This window comes from Dermacentor silvarum, chromosome 7 (assembly GCF_013339745.2).
Source record: "Dermacentor silvarum isolate Dsil-2018 chromosome 7, BIME_Dsil_1.4, whole genome shotgun sequence".
NCBI classification, from domain to species: Eukaryota; Metazoa; Arthropoda; class Arachnida; order Ixodida; family Ixodidae; genus Dermacentor; species Dermacentor silvarum.
The window spans coordinates 25,890,880-25,906,797 of record NC_051160.1 but is presented as its reverse complement, the minus strand read 5'-3'; the positions used below and the strand labels follow the sequence as shown (position 1 = coordinate 25,906,797).

Genomic DNA, 15,918 nt, shown 5'->3' with positions numbered 1-15,918 from the left:
GTTCAGAAAGCAGGAAGGCTTGCCCACCTTGCACCATTTATACGCTTGCAATCCTCCTGTTCAAACGGGAGGATTAGAAGCATACTTCTAGGGGCCGTACTCTTGGTTGATCACTTTTTAGAAATACTTTCACTTCCATGGGAACTTGCATGACTAATGCTGGACGTATTGGTGCCTACAGATGGCAGTATTCCTGGCACAGTGCCAAGAAAGCTGTCTGGCGACCCATAGATGCCAACGCGTCCAGCAAGTATCTTGAGAAATCTTGCAAAACTGAAAGCATTTGCAAAGGGTGATCAACCAAGAATACGGCCCCAGTTCTTGTCTGTGGTTAGCTGACAGGAACTAGAGCTTTCAGCACGTTGCACAAAGTCTGTGAGGCAAAGTATATGTAGCACAGACTTGTGGTTCATATCTCTGCATCTAAAGTGACAGATCAAATGAATTCCCCTCGTACAAAAGAATTTGCCCATAGCGCTTTCCCAGAAGCTCTTCGCATTAAGTCTGACTTTAAGGATAGAATAACTCTTGTGGGGTCTCATACGTGCTCTTGAGACAAAGGAACGACAACATAGTAGTGCAAACTATCAAAAGGGCATTTATTGCACCTCTCATACACTAATACACGCTAGCCGAATTACTATGCATAGAACATTCACATGGGCGCGCGACAAATCAAGGAAGTCCGATTCATCGCGACCGGATAGCGAGCGAATATGTTCGCCCCATGCTATGACACCATCGCTTAGTCATTCATGTGTACGGTCACGCGAATGGTGGCATGTTCGAACGATCCGTGTTCGTCCATACCGGTGCCCTGCTCCTAGCCACGCGAGACTGTCTCGCGAAGCGTGGATTGGCGCGCGCGCGGGACGTCCGCATCGCTCACCGACCCCAACCCGAAGAGGAACAGCCTTCTCCATTTTGCGCCCGCGTAACCCCCCACCGTCAGGTGACGTTAGCAGCGCAACACTAGCACCACCTCTCGTAATACGCTCCAACTCTGCCACCGTAAAGCTACGTGGCGAAGCCAGATTACAGGAGACGGGAGCCATGCGGGGAAAACAACATCAGGGGACGCGTGAGAGTCGCGCATCCCCACACTCTCCACTAGACAGTTTATGAAAACAAGCCGTCTGATCAAACAGTTTATATACATGACTTTTGGTAAGGACTAAAGAACTAAACATAGCTGATAAGCACATTGCAATTGGCACATCAAGAATAGACAACAAAACTTTAGCGTACATGAACAAAATAATAAAAAGGAACTGAATTCTTTACATTTTCTATGTGCATGATACTGAAGTGCTGATAAACTTCTGCGCAATAAAGATGTGATGTTCATAACTATGCAGATATTTACAGAACGTCATTAATGAAGTGACTGTGCCCTATAACAAAGACACGAAACTAGCCTTCTGAGCAACACAAACACGACAGATGTCCAGACAAAATTAACATGCACTTGTTTACGATGACGTCTTTGATTACTTACTGTTGATGATGGACTTGGTTCTGACTTTTTTTCACTTTCCTTTCCAGTCAGGGATTCATTTGACGTGCTCGCACGGGCTTTTTCGCTGGCTTTCGACGATGTCAGTGCTTTCAGGCTCAGTTCGAGGGCATCCTTTTCTTTCTGCAGACTTTTGTACGCACGAACAAGGTCTGAAACCAGGACGGCCCTTTATTATTGTAGCAGGCACCTTACACTGAAGATTTCCAGAATGGACAGCAGTGCCAGAACACACAGCCTAGCGAGAGGAATACAAAGGGATCGGCAACCTCATCCTCACTTGACACTCATTTCACAAGAGCGAGATATAAAAAATTAGCGAGCGAAAAAGGGAGTGATTGGATGTAAGTACAAATGGGAGGGAGTGCCGGTTAACATTATTATACAAATGAAAGTCCACGACGGTGACTTTGAGTGGATGAGGGCATGAATGTGGAAGTGGACGCTTGTATGAGCATGAGAGGGTGCCGGAAAGTGTGAATGGAAGTGCCTATGAATGCGAGTGATCTTGTCAAATATGAGTGCTAACGAGTGTGAGTGCACATGAGTATGAGGGAGTTCATAGCTTGCGAAAATATTTCCCGACTGAGTATCTGCTTATTCTACCGAGCTATGGTGGAAGAGGCATAATGGGAGAGATGCGACAACCATTCGACATGACGTTTCCAATCGCTCATCGTGAGGCAATAGTGTCCACGATGTGAAAACACGTGCATGTGTATGCTCAATAGGACTCAAAATGCTTGCAATTGAGATTAAGAGCACAAACATTCATGAGTTTCAGATGGGCAAAGCTAACGTACACTGAGACAAACTGTGAAGCATGGGTTGTCGTTTTTAAATGTCGCATTTTCTTCGCATCCCTAGCAGCCGCTGTTGGCAATGCTAGGGTGATAAATCAATGTGTCGCAGTTCCTTCTGGCCAGTGCAAGGTACCTATTATTATTTTTTTTTTTTTTGTTTTCAGCAGAAAATCTGCTTTCTCTCTCTTTGCATGTGAAAAATGCCATCACTAAGTTAATATGAGAATGCAATATTTTGCATAATATCTCAATAACTTTGTTCAAAAATGCCTGTTTTTTTTCAGTGTTGTTGTTGCCTGATGATTTATCTTACACCCATGCCACATGGACAGGTAATGTTAGGAGCCTAGGACCTTACATTTCCTAATGCCATTGTACGTAAAGTTGCAGTTACACATGCAATTTTAAGATTGCTACGATGCTGCCGGGATGACAGCCGCAGTTAATGAAGCAAGTTTCTTTGGAGTTGTTGTGATCGAACAAAGGATGTCTGTGGAGACAATGCTTCAACAAGGAGACACGTCTTTGTCAGGGTTCTAGCATGGAAGAGTCCTCTCGTCAAAATGTCGGCTCCAGCAACATTCCTTGTTTGACCACTGTTCGTCACATTCAAGCCTACATCTTTCTGTGAACCACTGTCTTGTTCGTGATTTGCCAATTGTAATATGATCAAAGAGTTATTTAGCTGGCAAAGAGCAAGGAATGAAGCTAAAAACATTAATAGGCATATTTTATGTGGATTTATTTCAGAAATGTGTTGATGGTGTGCAGTCGTAACCGCTAAAATTAGGCGTGAGCGTATAAATTCAACAGCCAAACAAATTGTAAGAATGCAGTAAACTGCATGTGGCATTAGGTTTTAATGCCATTAAGCATGTCCATATAGTACTGTTCAAATGGCATTAAAACTTAAGGCATTATAGTAATCTTTTTGTGTGTGTGGCACGGGCTATGTCACTCATTTCTACTACTTTTGTGGAGTCGACATTTCGCCCAACAAATGCTGCATGCAACACTGTGCAGCTTTAACCCTTCATTGATGAGTGTTGGTTACAGGCAATATAGAAGAAAAAATATTGTTTTCTTGCTGAGTTTCAGTATTGAGTACTAAGTTTCTGGCTGAGATGTCCTTGGCCAACACTAAATGAGGGGCAGCAAGCATTATTTGTTGGTTTACAGCAGGAACGCAGGACGAGGTAGAAGAAGTTTGGCATGAGACTCGCATTCTTCTTTAAAGCATAGTCAGAGGAGGCAGACCAGTGTTAGATCTCCGGCTGTAGTGGTGTCACACACATCATGTAAAGCAAAAGTAATGTATACCTATGGTCCAGTTATGACGAGCGCTACCTGCACAAATTCCAAACGGAGCCTTAGGTGGTTTGGGGTGAAGCCCACTTCCAGTTTTCCACCTGGGGTTTTACAACAATTGCTGAAAAAAGTTACAGCAAAATATTTTTTTTCATTTCGCTGATTACGCTTATTCTCGATGTGTTTGGCAAATTTTGATAGAACAAAAATTTCAGGTATTTCTATGTGCCATGTTTAAAGGGTTAATTCCTTTGGCAAGTAATAAGTGAGCTCACTTTCAATGTCGCATCCACATGCACCTCATTGTACTTTCTATGTGCCTACAGTCATGCTTTGGCCCCTTTTGCTACTTATGTCATTCCGAACAAAGCAAATATTGTTACGACTCTTCAGTAGTCCCACTTATATGCTAGTACTTTGTTCATATACAGGGTGTTTCAGCGAACACTTTCAAAATTTATTTAAGGTTGCCTGTAGCAGATAGCCCAATTCTAGTTAATGAGCTGGTCTACTCGAAGAGGTGGACATTACTTGCACAAAAAATTGAAATGCATAATTGACTAATCAACAAAAATTCACTAATTAAGTTTTTAACTAATTACCTGATGGCCCAGCCCATATTGCAATTTACAAATTGTAGCCATGGAGTTCGCAAGGCGGATCCACTTGGAATTAATTATCAGGGTGACACCCAGTTTCGGGATAATAATTCCCAAACTTTGCGGAGAAATGCATTGGCGTTTCAGTTAATTTTGTGATTCAATGCATAAAGCAATGCAAATGCATTTCTCTGCAAAGTTCTGGAATTAATTTATCTCGAAACTGGTGTCATCCCGAGAATTCGTTCCAAGTGATCGTCTTGCGAACTCCACGGCTACAATTTGTAAATTGCAATATGGCCCATCAGGTAATTAGTTAAAAACTTAGTTAGTGAATTTTTGTTAATTATTAGATTTTGAATTTCAATTTTTTGTGCAAGTAATGTCCGCCTCTTCGAGTAGACCAGCTCATGAACTAGAATTGTGCTATCTGCCACAGGCAACCTTTAAGAATTTTTGGAAGTGTTCGCTGAAACACCCTGTATATATCCAGTTAAATACACTAGCTTTTACTTCCCTGCACTTCGAAGAATATGATACTTATTTCTACAATGCATAATTTTCTATATGGTTCTCAGTACTCTCAGGAAAGAGAAATTGTTCGATTCAGTTCCAATTCCCTGCTTTTGGTTTTAATTGTCTCTCTTTAGGCAACAGGTCAAAGCACCAGGGCAACTTCTGCGTCCTAATCAAGCCAAGAGGCTTGCGAAGTTAATTGTGTCGATCACAACTTCACTTTTTTTATTGCACTACCCTATTTGAAATCGTATATGCATTTTTACCTATAAAAAGATGAAAACATTCGCAATAACGACGACACACGTGCAGAAGAAGAAACACACTGTGCGTTGTGGTTTTGGCGCTGTTTTCACCTTTTTATAGATCATGCTTAACCAACTAGCCCTGCGTTGCACACTTTTACAATTCATTTCATATATATACATTATGTTTGTAGCCAGGCGGATCTTCTTGTATTGGCGCTAACGATTAACGCGCCACCGTTATCATTCCAATTCAAATACATCGCACGCGCTTGCATCTGCCGCAAGAAAGCTCTCACTGTTTTCAAACAGATAACCCATTTGACGAGTTAGATCGAGAAACACCGATATTTTAATTGTGTAAATGCACGTAATTAACAGTCGTAAATCGACACGGAGGCCGTTGTTGCGGACAGCACATGAGAGACAAGTATATATAATATATATATATATATATTAAGGTGACAGCGGTATACCTCCGAGCCGGGCCTCGTAACGCTGGAGTTTTTCTTTTTGCGTGCAGATAATTTCGCACAACTCCCTACGGTTCGCCTTGTCCGGTACGGCGGCCATTTCCTGAAAAAGGAGTACGACAGAAGTCATGCGCATGCTTGCGTACAGTCTTGAAATCTGCGATCAAAAGGGTCGAGCAGCGTCAACGATACATATGCATTTCTATCAGCAACGCGTGTATGCACGCCCAGCTGTCAACTGCATTACGTGCCCTGCGAAAACTGAATCGCAGGAGACAAGAGATAATGAACTTCACAGTTATAAGACAAGATCGCGAAACGAGAACATTGTGTCTCGTTTCATCTGGTTTCGTTCTCAAACAGCGACACGAAATCAAAACGGTGTCACGTAGGTAATTAACTTGTCGGCTTACCTGGCGACGCGGGTTGTTCAGCTGTGAATGTGCTCGCGCTTGAAAGCGAATACTCAGCCGTAAGGTCGCCTGACAGCTCTAACGTCTCGCATATTGTCAAGTTGCTAGTAAATCACGCAATAAGAAAACGCGAGCCTAGACAATTAGGGGACAAAACGCGGTAACGAAAAGCGAAAGCAGAGAGAACGTACGAAACTACACAGAACACAACAAAAAACGGGGATTGGATTGGCTACCCTTAACTTGACACACAGCCAAAACACAATTGAATCAGCTGGGCTGGCGTTGACTTGTTCTGATGCCCGCTGGCGCGATGTTGTCAAAACGCGTCTATGAGGTATTTTCGGCTCCCGCTATGCAAGCAGCGAAAGCATAGCTTTCGAGACCTGTACTTGTTATATAGACTGGACGCAGAAGTGGGTGCTCTGTGGTACTCGGGCGTGTATTTGAACCTACAACATGGTGGCCGTGACGTCACCATAAGCATTCCAAACAGGCAGAATGTGCTAAATAGTTTCAACATATCACCTCTCCGAATTTCTGTGATGATATACTCTCGCTTGTGTAACCAAAAACATGCATTACACGCAGCAGACATCGCAAGTGTCTGCTCACCAAACGAAGAGGGCCCCCGGCCCTTCTTTTACAAATAAACACTTCTGTTGTTGAAACGGCTCCTGCCTGAGTGTTCCTCGTTCAACCACTTCATCAAATTGGACTCGACATTGATGCAACATTTTTATTGCACTCTTGTAGTATCAGGTAATGATGTTGAATACTGATACAGATTGCATAATGAAAGCATGTTGGGCCCAAGTGTCAGCAAAACGTGTAGAGTAAAAATGTGCATGTAATCGTGGCGCTATAAACATATTCTGATCGCTATGCTGTTTCAAGTGTAACTCTACTAGCATCAATGATTAAGCACAAATGACTTACCACAGCAGAATGCTAAAGTAGTGCACATGACTGCAGTACAAAATGCGAAATTTTCATTTAACAGCTTCTAAGAAGCAAGTAAAACCATTATTGCAGGTACGTATAGGAATTCATGTGATGCTTTCATCAGACTAGTCTCCTTCGACTGTGATCATATGCACTTAATGAATACGCTGGGTCAGAGTTCCAGCCAATGCATCAAATATAAAGATGTAAATCATAGAGAACTGATTTATATACAATACTAAGTCCTTTCTATTGCTTCGACTTGACTTCTAAGAACCATGTAATGCCGAAGAGCAGAGCAGCGGGCCGCATGATGCTCTCATCAAACAACATCTTCTTGGCTTCGGCTTTGGTTAGCTCGACCACATCGATCATCTCGCCTTGTTCTTCAACACCACCGCCAGCGGTTTTCTTCATGTCATCGGTCACTTCTACGTAAAACAGTTCCTGCTTTGCACCAAGGATCCCAACACCAGATCTGAAAGCAATACCAATAAATAAAGGGTTAGCATTAACAAATAAAATCTATGCCCCGATACAGAGCCACGTATGTTTAAACATGTTAGCATACCGTGTGTTTCATATAGCTTGAACTAAGCTTTAAGAAAGAAAATACCAGTACACTTAGACCACTGATACCCAGGCCTGTTGCATACAGTCATCCCAAGTTACCAAGACTATTTTTTGAAGCGTTATCAGATAGCTAATTACTTCAGTTCAGTTATGCATGTGAGCTTCATTCATTGTAAATACAATTGAGAGCACTGTGAACGAGATACATAAGCAAGTAGTGACGTAACTTCTTTACTATATTATGGGCTAAATTTCTTCAAAACACAGAAGAAATTTGAACCCCCCAAAATATAACTTCACGGAAGGAACTTAATTGGGTGTTTCTGAGCCCACTCTACAATGTTTACAATCAAACTTATGCCCTAAAACGAATATTTAAAGATGTGCCTAACTGCATGAACTGGCAAAATAATTTTACCTAAAAAATACTCAGAGCAACCAGGTCAGATCAGGAAAGGCTTATGGGAAATAGGCCCTTACCATGCGATAGACAAGCAGCGATTTCTAGCCATCAAGTGCGGATGAAGTACAGAGAAGAGAGCAGAGCAGGTAGAGAAAGGCCAGTCGTGATAAGGACATCACTACTAGGCACCATGACCCAAACAATGCCTCGTAAGATCTAGTAATCATGAAGGGCCTACTTCTCAAGAGATAACCTGCTGATGGGCCCGGAAAGAGGGAGGTGAGGCTAGCTACCAGATGTCGTGCTCCCTCCTTGTTTTTCCGTTCCTCCAAGACTGTTGGCCTCAATCTCCTAACAAAAAATGCCGCCAAAAGTGGCACGACCTAGGACATTGAGAACCAGTGCGGCTCCTAGGCATGACCTCTGAGATTAGGCGACGACTCTGGCTGCCCGAGGCGTCCTGGAATATCTAGGAGGCGACGCGCCGAGACTTGCGTCTTATCTGCTAACCACCAGGTGCATGTGTTGTCGGCTTATCTGCTATTTAATTACTTCTAATAAGGAAATTGGACAACTAAATAGCCCTGCAGCTTTGGCAAGATCGCTTCAATAATATATATGCTACCCACTTATAGCCAATTTAGCCAAAGCGAAATTTCGCTGCACTTGGCCTTCAACAGTTTTTTTGTACCAGTGCCGCAAATAGCAGAGACATTACGAAATTATTTAAGCGACATGCACTAACGTGGTGGCATTGTCACTTTAAGGCATTTCTTGGGTGTACAGTGTTATATGAATGTTGAGAGACACTGGCACCTGCAAATCAGGCCAAACAGTACCAGGGCTGATAGGAGGTGGCTACCTGAATGACGTGACCCGCTGTATGCTGGTCAAGGGCACATTGTATCCGCACTCTTCCTTTATCTCTTCACGCATGGTCTCGGCGGACGACAGCTTCTCGTTGTCAATGATGCCCGCACACAGCTCGAGTGTGAGACCCATCGTTCCTGGATACTTGGCCGTGTCAATGGGTTTGCCAGAAGCAAACTCATGTGCTGGGATCTGACCATAGTAAACAGCTGGAAAAAGTGCAGGAACTTATTTGCAAGCACACTTCAGTGAGACAACATATTTTTAATTGCAATATCACTCCTACCACTTGCAGCGAAGAAAAGGTAAAAAGTGCTCCCACTTTGTTAACATGTATTTGAGCACAGCAAGATACCGCACACAAGACAGCATGTTTTATCAGAAATAATCAGGAATGCAGGAACAGCGCTAAAGACAAGGACAAAAACAAATAAAAAGCCGACACGCAGCACTATAAGTACAGAGAGAAACCGAAGGCACATAGTTGACACATAGCGTGTCTGAGTCCTTGCTTTCATTCTTTTTGTTCCTATAGAGCTGTTTGCGCCTTATAATAAGCAACTAGCCAGTGCTTTCAAGCCAATACACAAAGAAATAAAAGCAGTGTAAGACCATCACGATTTTTTTTGCAAAGAACAATACATGAAGGCACGATGAAGCTAGGAGTCGATCCCTTAATGGTTTAATTGATGAGGTAGTTAATTACCATTCCAGTGACTTGGCCAGAAAACTCAATAGCAGATATGATTTTGCCATAGCTTAAACCTATTAGCATAAAGACTCTGTTATTTAAAGAGAACTACAATTACAACCTATCACACTTCTGCTACCTTCGCGATCAGTAGCAGACGACACTACATATGGTTTCAGTTTTCGGTGTCACCAGAACGATCTCGACCAACAAATTTGCCATTCTCACAATTTCTTTTTCGTTTCACACTGCACGCTAACGCGAGCAAATGTCCATGGACAGCTAAGCATATACAACTAGAGGAAAAGGCGACTATTTCCGGGAAACAATTGCGTCGTAGATTTTAATCATATACTCACCAGGTCGGAACTGCCTGACGAATACAAGGACATCCCTGCTTTTGTTGTAAATAACGGCCGCAACGCTGAGGACGAAACATTTCACATCCCGTTAGACGTAGGCGTGTGGTCAAGCGTAAATTGCGCCACAACCCCAATCACGCTATGTACTACATAAAGTAAACACGCGACATGTAATGTGAAAATAAAGCAGATTGTTACACAAACCTGTCGTGACTCTTCATGAGGTCCCATATCCTCTGCTTCCCGTTCTGCAGATTAGAGGCACAGGGAAGGAGAAGAAATCAATTAGGAATGCATCAGATTATATGGTCACATGCTTTTTTTACGAGGCTGGCGAGATCTCACCTGCTTGAAAAGCAGCCGCGTAGGCTTGATGTACGCGGAATTTGTGAGTTCCGTAACTCGTATGTCGTCGATTTTATCCATAACTAACTCGGAAGTGGACAAAGAACGCCTGCTCGCGGAACTGATGCTGGCGGGACCGCCCGAAATTATCAATTTGATGGACCGCGGCCAAACTGCAGCCCGCCAACATCGACCTCCGCTGATCATCGCCGCCGCACCACACCACCACTAGCTTAGTAAGGTTAATTTTAACAGTTGTTTTTCGTAAAAACGGTTTGTGAATGCGGACAGGGACACGCATAAAAATCCCATTATTTGCAACGAGGACCTATTTTACGCAACCGTCATATTTATATTACGCACCACGCACGATGCAACTACCAAGCCGCCCCAGGTAGGGAAAACTTTGAACTAAAACGTCGTCCGCTGCCAAGTTTCTGTTGCGCCGTTCCGGCAGAAGTGATTGATGCTTTGTGTTTGACTCACGAAGGATTAAACTAGAAAAAGAACAGACAGCAGTCAATATAGTAATTTGGTCAATAGCAACTACGAAAACGTACGTGTTTATCGCGGGACGTTGATATATGTGAACATATTTTACTCGGCGCAGCTGGCTGTAAATCTGCAGGCGTTAGACATTGTAGAATTTTGCCAGCTAATTGAGACTTGACCCCAATTATTACTCTTAATTATAACGTCAGTTCGCTTGTTAACCGTTTCAGGCACCAATTAATTATCTTGATTGAAAACTTACTTTCACCGCTTTTCTTGAATCTTCAGAATTATAAACAGCATACAGCGGTAGAATAAACGAATTTTACATACTTTACGGAGTTTTGGCCCTACCGTCTACCTTCCCACTAGTTTTACTAAAACATTTCACACGCTATTCAAACCTGCAGCACAATTCCAATCAGAATTCAGTGTTTTCAAGATGTAATACATCTTGAAACACTGAATTCTGATTTAAAATGTGTCGCATGCGACACATTTTAAATGTAATTACTTTTATCAATGCTTTTGCTGATGATGCACTATCTTGGCGTACACACAATATGTGTACACAGAGCGTGAAATTGTTAATAAGCGTAATGGACATAATACACATGTACTTGTACAGACTAGGAAAAGTACTAAAAAATGTATTCCAAGTCACAGTCCTGCCAATGACTAAGTAAATGAGGGGGAAAAAAAAAAAAGAAAACACCCTTCTCCATAGAAATTTATTTACTATGATAAATCACTCAAATGTTGGTAAGATTAATTGCTAAGACAATAATATCATTGCCCCTCAATCCTTAACTGGCAGTTAAGGTTGCAGAACACTGCAGATTATACAGAGTGATAATTTTTAGGTTTTATGGAATTTTAAAAAATTGCCTGTTGCAGATAACAAAATTCGAGTCCTTGAGCTGGATTATTTAGAGAGGCGGACATTACTTGCACGAGAAATCAAAACCCATATTCAACTAATTAACAAAAATCTACTGATTATATTTTGAATAATTACTTTATGGCACATATTGCTCCAATTTACAAACTGTAGCCGGTGAGCTCGTCAGGCGTATCCACTTGGAATGAATTTCCAGAATGATGCCAGTTTGACAGGGCGCTACTCACAAGTAGCGCCCTGTCCTGTCTGTGTTCCTTCTTAGTGTGCCATCACTGTTAGTAGCACCTTGTCCTGTTTGTGTTCCTTCTTAGTGTGCCGTCACTGTTGGCGCTTTATCTTTTGAAAGCTCTTTTATGCATTGAAGAACAAAACTAACTGGAATGCCCATGTATTTCGTTCCACATTTTGGAAAATAATATCTCGAAACTGGTGTCATCCTGTAAATTAATTTCAAGTGGGTGCGTCATGCAAGCTCACCGACTACAATTCATAAACTGCAATATGTGCCGTAATGTAATTAATTAAGAAGTGAATTAGTGAACTTCTTTAATCAGTTGAATATTTATTTCGATTTCTCGTGCTAGTAATGTGCGCCTCTTCGAATAATCCAGCTCAAGGACAAGTCATGCTATCGGCCACAGGCAATCTTTTTAAGATCCATAAAACTTTAAAATGATCACCGTGGAGACATGAATTTAGGCACTGTGCACAATGGAAATTATATTTTATTGCATTGAAAATTGAAATAAGAACTCAAACAAGACTTCACAAATATCCCAAGTTACTTTGTTTTGTTTTTATTTCAATCAATGCTATTGCCAACAAGGTGAGATCAATGGTCCCACAAATTAAATACTCAGTAATATTTTCAGCATGCAAACAGTTCTATGTACAATGTATGAAAACAATAACAGCTTACAGAGACATAATCCTACTTTCCCTTTAATGCTGTCAGGCCACAGCACAACCACTATTCACAGGTATTCTGATACACAGGGTTTTGGCACATAAGGCCTTAACACTTGCTACATTCTAAAAACTGTCAACAATATTACTGGCTTTGTAGGTCAAAAACATCACTTATATCACATTTTGCATGATTAGAAAATATTCAAACATAATGCCAACATTGGTGTATGGCTTGTGTCAAAAGTGTAAGGACGAGTCACGTCAGTCACAAACAAAACTACACAAAAAAAGCCCGATATGGGCTTGTGTGACCTTTGAAGCATATCACATTCAATGCCAACTTGCAGACAACAGCTCCTAAGTCAGAAACTGGACAAACATCAAATGTGTGGCCTGAGGCAAACCCTTCACAACATGCTGTTATGAAGGCAACATGTATATATAGATATATAGATATATTACAGTTCTACAAAAAGGACTATTGTACAGTGCGGCAGACAAAATGGACGTCCTGAAATTTCCGTTCAAACGACGGCAGACGCATTACAAAAGTCAAGAATGTCTTTGGCACGGGTTGCAGATATCTTGATTCGCTCCTGAAGCTCTTCCACTGAACTAGAGAGAGGGAAGAAAAAACAAAACAAAAGAACAAGCAGATGTGATATAAGAGTCATAGCAATAAGTAACGTAAGAAGTGCATTCAACATTATCTAGGAGTAGATCCCCAGTGGCACAAAAAACAAAGTGATACCATTTTTTTAGTTGAACACGTTTTTATGTTGTTTCAGAGTAAGTGCATTGCCAATGGTGAAGGGATGTAATGCACCCCATACTTGCAGCCAGTAGAATTCAATAACTTACCGTAGTTCTTTGCTGAACACCACGAAGCATTGTTTCGTTTTTCTTTCTTTCTTTGAATAATTGAGCTTGGAAAGCATGGTCATGTAGGAGGTCAGGCTAAACAAATCATTTTTCACGCAATTAACATAGCTGCTACACAAAGGAGGCTCATAAATAATGCTGGTTGGCTGATAAAAACAAAAATTTGTTTTGCTACATGAGTATCTGAGATCTCGGGGATCTTGCATCAAATGAACTGCATCACAAGAATAGCAATGCGCAGGTCTACGTGAAAAAGGTTGCAGCTGCTACCATGCATCCCTTACTTTAACAGTTTCTTCTGCTATTGTGGGGTCTTTACCGTCAGTAATACTCAAGTGGTATTTACATGTGAACTTGTTCTATGGCAAAAACAACCAGGAATACAAGCAAATAAACAGAGCAAAAAATAATAAATAAAGGACAGTGGCAGTGGTGACAATCACAGCAGGCAAGGTATTGCTTTTTAACCTGGCCTTCATCCGTGAACTTAATCTGACATTCTAGATCAACCAGCCAAAATAACCAAACTTTCCGAAAATGCTGTGAATCACGCAACACAATGCAATAGTATTAGAAGATTCAGCAGACCTTCATGAATCTAAACACAGGCTTTCCTTTTCGTGACAAGGCATAAATGCTTAACAAAACAATAAAGAGAGAGAGAGAGAGAAATGATTTAATGAAAGGCAGGGAGGTTAACTAGGACTGAGCTCGGTTGGCTACCCTTCAAGCACAATAAACGTGCTTGAAGAAAGAATAGCTAACTTTTCTTAGAAGTAACAACTTAGAACATTCTACTGCCCATAACCTACTGACAGAGGAAATGCCACATTTACAGAGGCAAACAAGTTAAACGACAGAAAAAAAAAAAAAAAGCTCAGCAGACTTGTGCAAACTCAAGAAATCGCAACACAATTTTCAGTGAAGCTGTTCGTGTAACTGTTCACCCCCACAAACACTTTTTAGCAATGGCCAATGGCTCAGGGAAGCAATTAACAAGACTTCGATGATTTCCACAACACATGTACCGTATTTACTCACATAAATGCTTGCATACCCCTCATTGGTCATCAAAAATTTTTAATTTTTCTCCTTTAGTAATCATTGCACCCTCAAAAATTGCTGCAGTGACTGTCGCATGCTTGTTCTGGCTGGTAGTGATGATCGCGCAAGGCAGCCGCACCAAAGATTTCCCAATTTTCCGGACCTTTAACGCCACAGTAGTATGTACATAGAGCGCATATGCTCAAGCTTCTCCTAATCCAGCGGCAAAAAATGCAAAAAGCGTGAGAAATGCAGACAACACATGCACAATTTCACTATGTACACTGATAAATTTTAGAAATAGTGACTTTTAGAAATTAGTTTAGCAAATAAAGAGCCTTTGCAGTTCCTGCCTGTGTAGAACCTGTGATATTATTACGATGGTAAGTACTGTTTGAAAGTAATTTTCTTATTGAGCTTACAGTGGCTGGTGTGAGAACCCAGATTTACAGCTACTTGAGTTTTTTATTAGCACCTAGAACATTATCTCTTAATAATTATGAGGTTTTACGTGCCAAAACCACCATCTGATTATGAGGCACGCCATAGTGGGGGACTCCGGATTAATTTTGACCACCTGGAGCTCTTTAACGTGCACCTAAATCAAGTACACGGGTGTTTTCTGCATTTCGCCCCCATCGAAATGCGGCCACTGTGGCCGGGATTTGATCCCGCGACCTCGTGCTTAGCAGCCCAACACCATAACAACTACGGCGGGTAGCACATTACCTCGGAAAATATACCCGTGTAATTATGGCACCCCCCCAAATTCCCATCAATTTTGCATGAAATAAAGCACGAGCAATATGCAAGTAAATACGGTAATTAACCCCCACACTTGTAAACATACCCGCACATCAGTCCACACATTCCCTTCTATTGTCATTATGCTACAGCTTTTGATTCCTCAGACAGCTACTGACATTTTAAAACACGGTACTTTTGGCCATCGACACTTTCCGCACGACAATTTACTATCTCGTGTGGTTGTAGTTGCAGTAACAACTTGAATCTGCTTAGAAGAATGGTAAATTGGCCAAGTTGGTACTGGTTTATAGTTAACAACACCATCTTTCTCTGTCCCTGTTTATTTTGGCATCAATTCAAAACTTCATTGTAAAAATAAGACTCATCACTGTTACTCACCTTTTAACAAGACTGCGTACAGAGGGATATGCGGAGGTCAAGCTGATTGCAGTTGCCAAGCTGACCTTTGGAAATGCAAGGTAGAATTGCACGACCTGGAAATGATGCAACCTGTCAGGACCTGCTCATGTACGGGCAATTGGCAATGTGTTTACTAACATGATTCTTGTGCTGAAGGCATTCGGGTGATGCAAGCTCCATGCCCTTCTGGCGCTCTTTTTTCGCGAGGTCAAGCACAAGTTTGGCCGTATTTGCTGAAAGAAGTGAAACAAAAATGACACACTACCATCGCAAGAGCATGAACGCATGAGTCTGCACACGAAGAGCCCAATTCACGAGATTGAAAAACTAACTGCTGTGATCGAAAAGACGGTTCACATTCATGTCAGATACAATTTGTTTATAACAAGTTTCGAGCATATTATTGTCTTTCATGTCATTGATATCTTAACCACTCATTCTATCACAGCAATTAGCTTCTT

General features: G+C 41.6%; 2 protein-coding genes across 2 annotated transcripts in view; both read right to left on the bottom strand.

The window, feature by feature from the left end:
- Window positions 1-6,110, bottom strand: part of LOC119457774 (GRIP and coiled-coil domain-containing protein 1) — a 28,165-nt gene extending 22,055 nt beyond the window's left edge. The window contains exons 1-3 of the mRNA XM_037719471.2: window positions 5,874-6,110; window positions 5,464-5,563; window positions 1,499-1,668 (exon numbers count right to left, since the gene is read on the bottom strand). Coding sequence (XP_037575399.2) covers window positions 1,499-1,668; window positions 5,464-5,560 — 267 coding nt within the window. The 5' untranslated portion in view covers window positions 5,561-5,563; window positions 5,874-6,110. The remainder of the gene's footprint in view (window positions 1-1,498; window positions 1,669-5,463; window positions 5,564-5,873) is intronic.
- A 488-nt stretch (window positions 6,111-6,598) lies between these two features.
- LOC119457780 (uridine diphosphate glucose pyrophosphatase NUDT14-like) lies at window positions 6,599-10,443 on the bottom strand. The gene is made up of 5 exons (XM_037719480.2): window positions 10,063-10,443; window positions 9,922-9,965; window positions 9,715-9,779; window positions 8,657-8,873; window positions 6,599-7,296 (listed from the first exon to the last, which is right to left on the bottom strand). The coding sequence occupies exons 1-5, from the start codon at window positions 10,267-10,269 to the stop codon at window positions 7,068-7,070; spliced, it is 762 nt and encodes a 253-aa protein (XP_037575408.1). The 5' UTR covers window positions 10,270-10,443; the 3' UTR covers window positions 6,599-7,067.
- Between the last annotated feature and the right edge of the window lie 5,475 nt (window positions 10,444-15,918).

Bases quoted from the DNA above. Each gene is read 5' to 3' on its own strand.
- LOC119457780 (XM_037719480.2), bottom strand. From the start codon at position 10,269: ATGATCAGCGGAGGTCGATGTTGGCGGGCTGCAGTTTGGCCGCGGTCC. The intron at 9,780-9,921 runs GTTTGTGTAACA...TTTCGTCCTCAG, and splicing joins CTCATGAAGAGTCACGACAG to CGTTGCGGCCGTTATTTACA. The intron at 8,874-9,714 runs GTGAGTATATGA...CACTTTTTCCAG, and splicing joins CGTCAGGCAGTTCCGACCTG to CTGTTTACTATGGTCAGATC.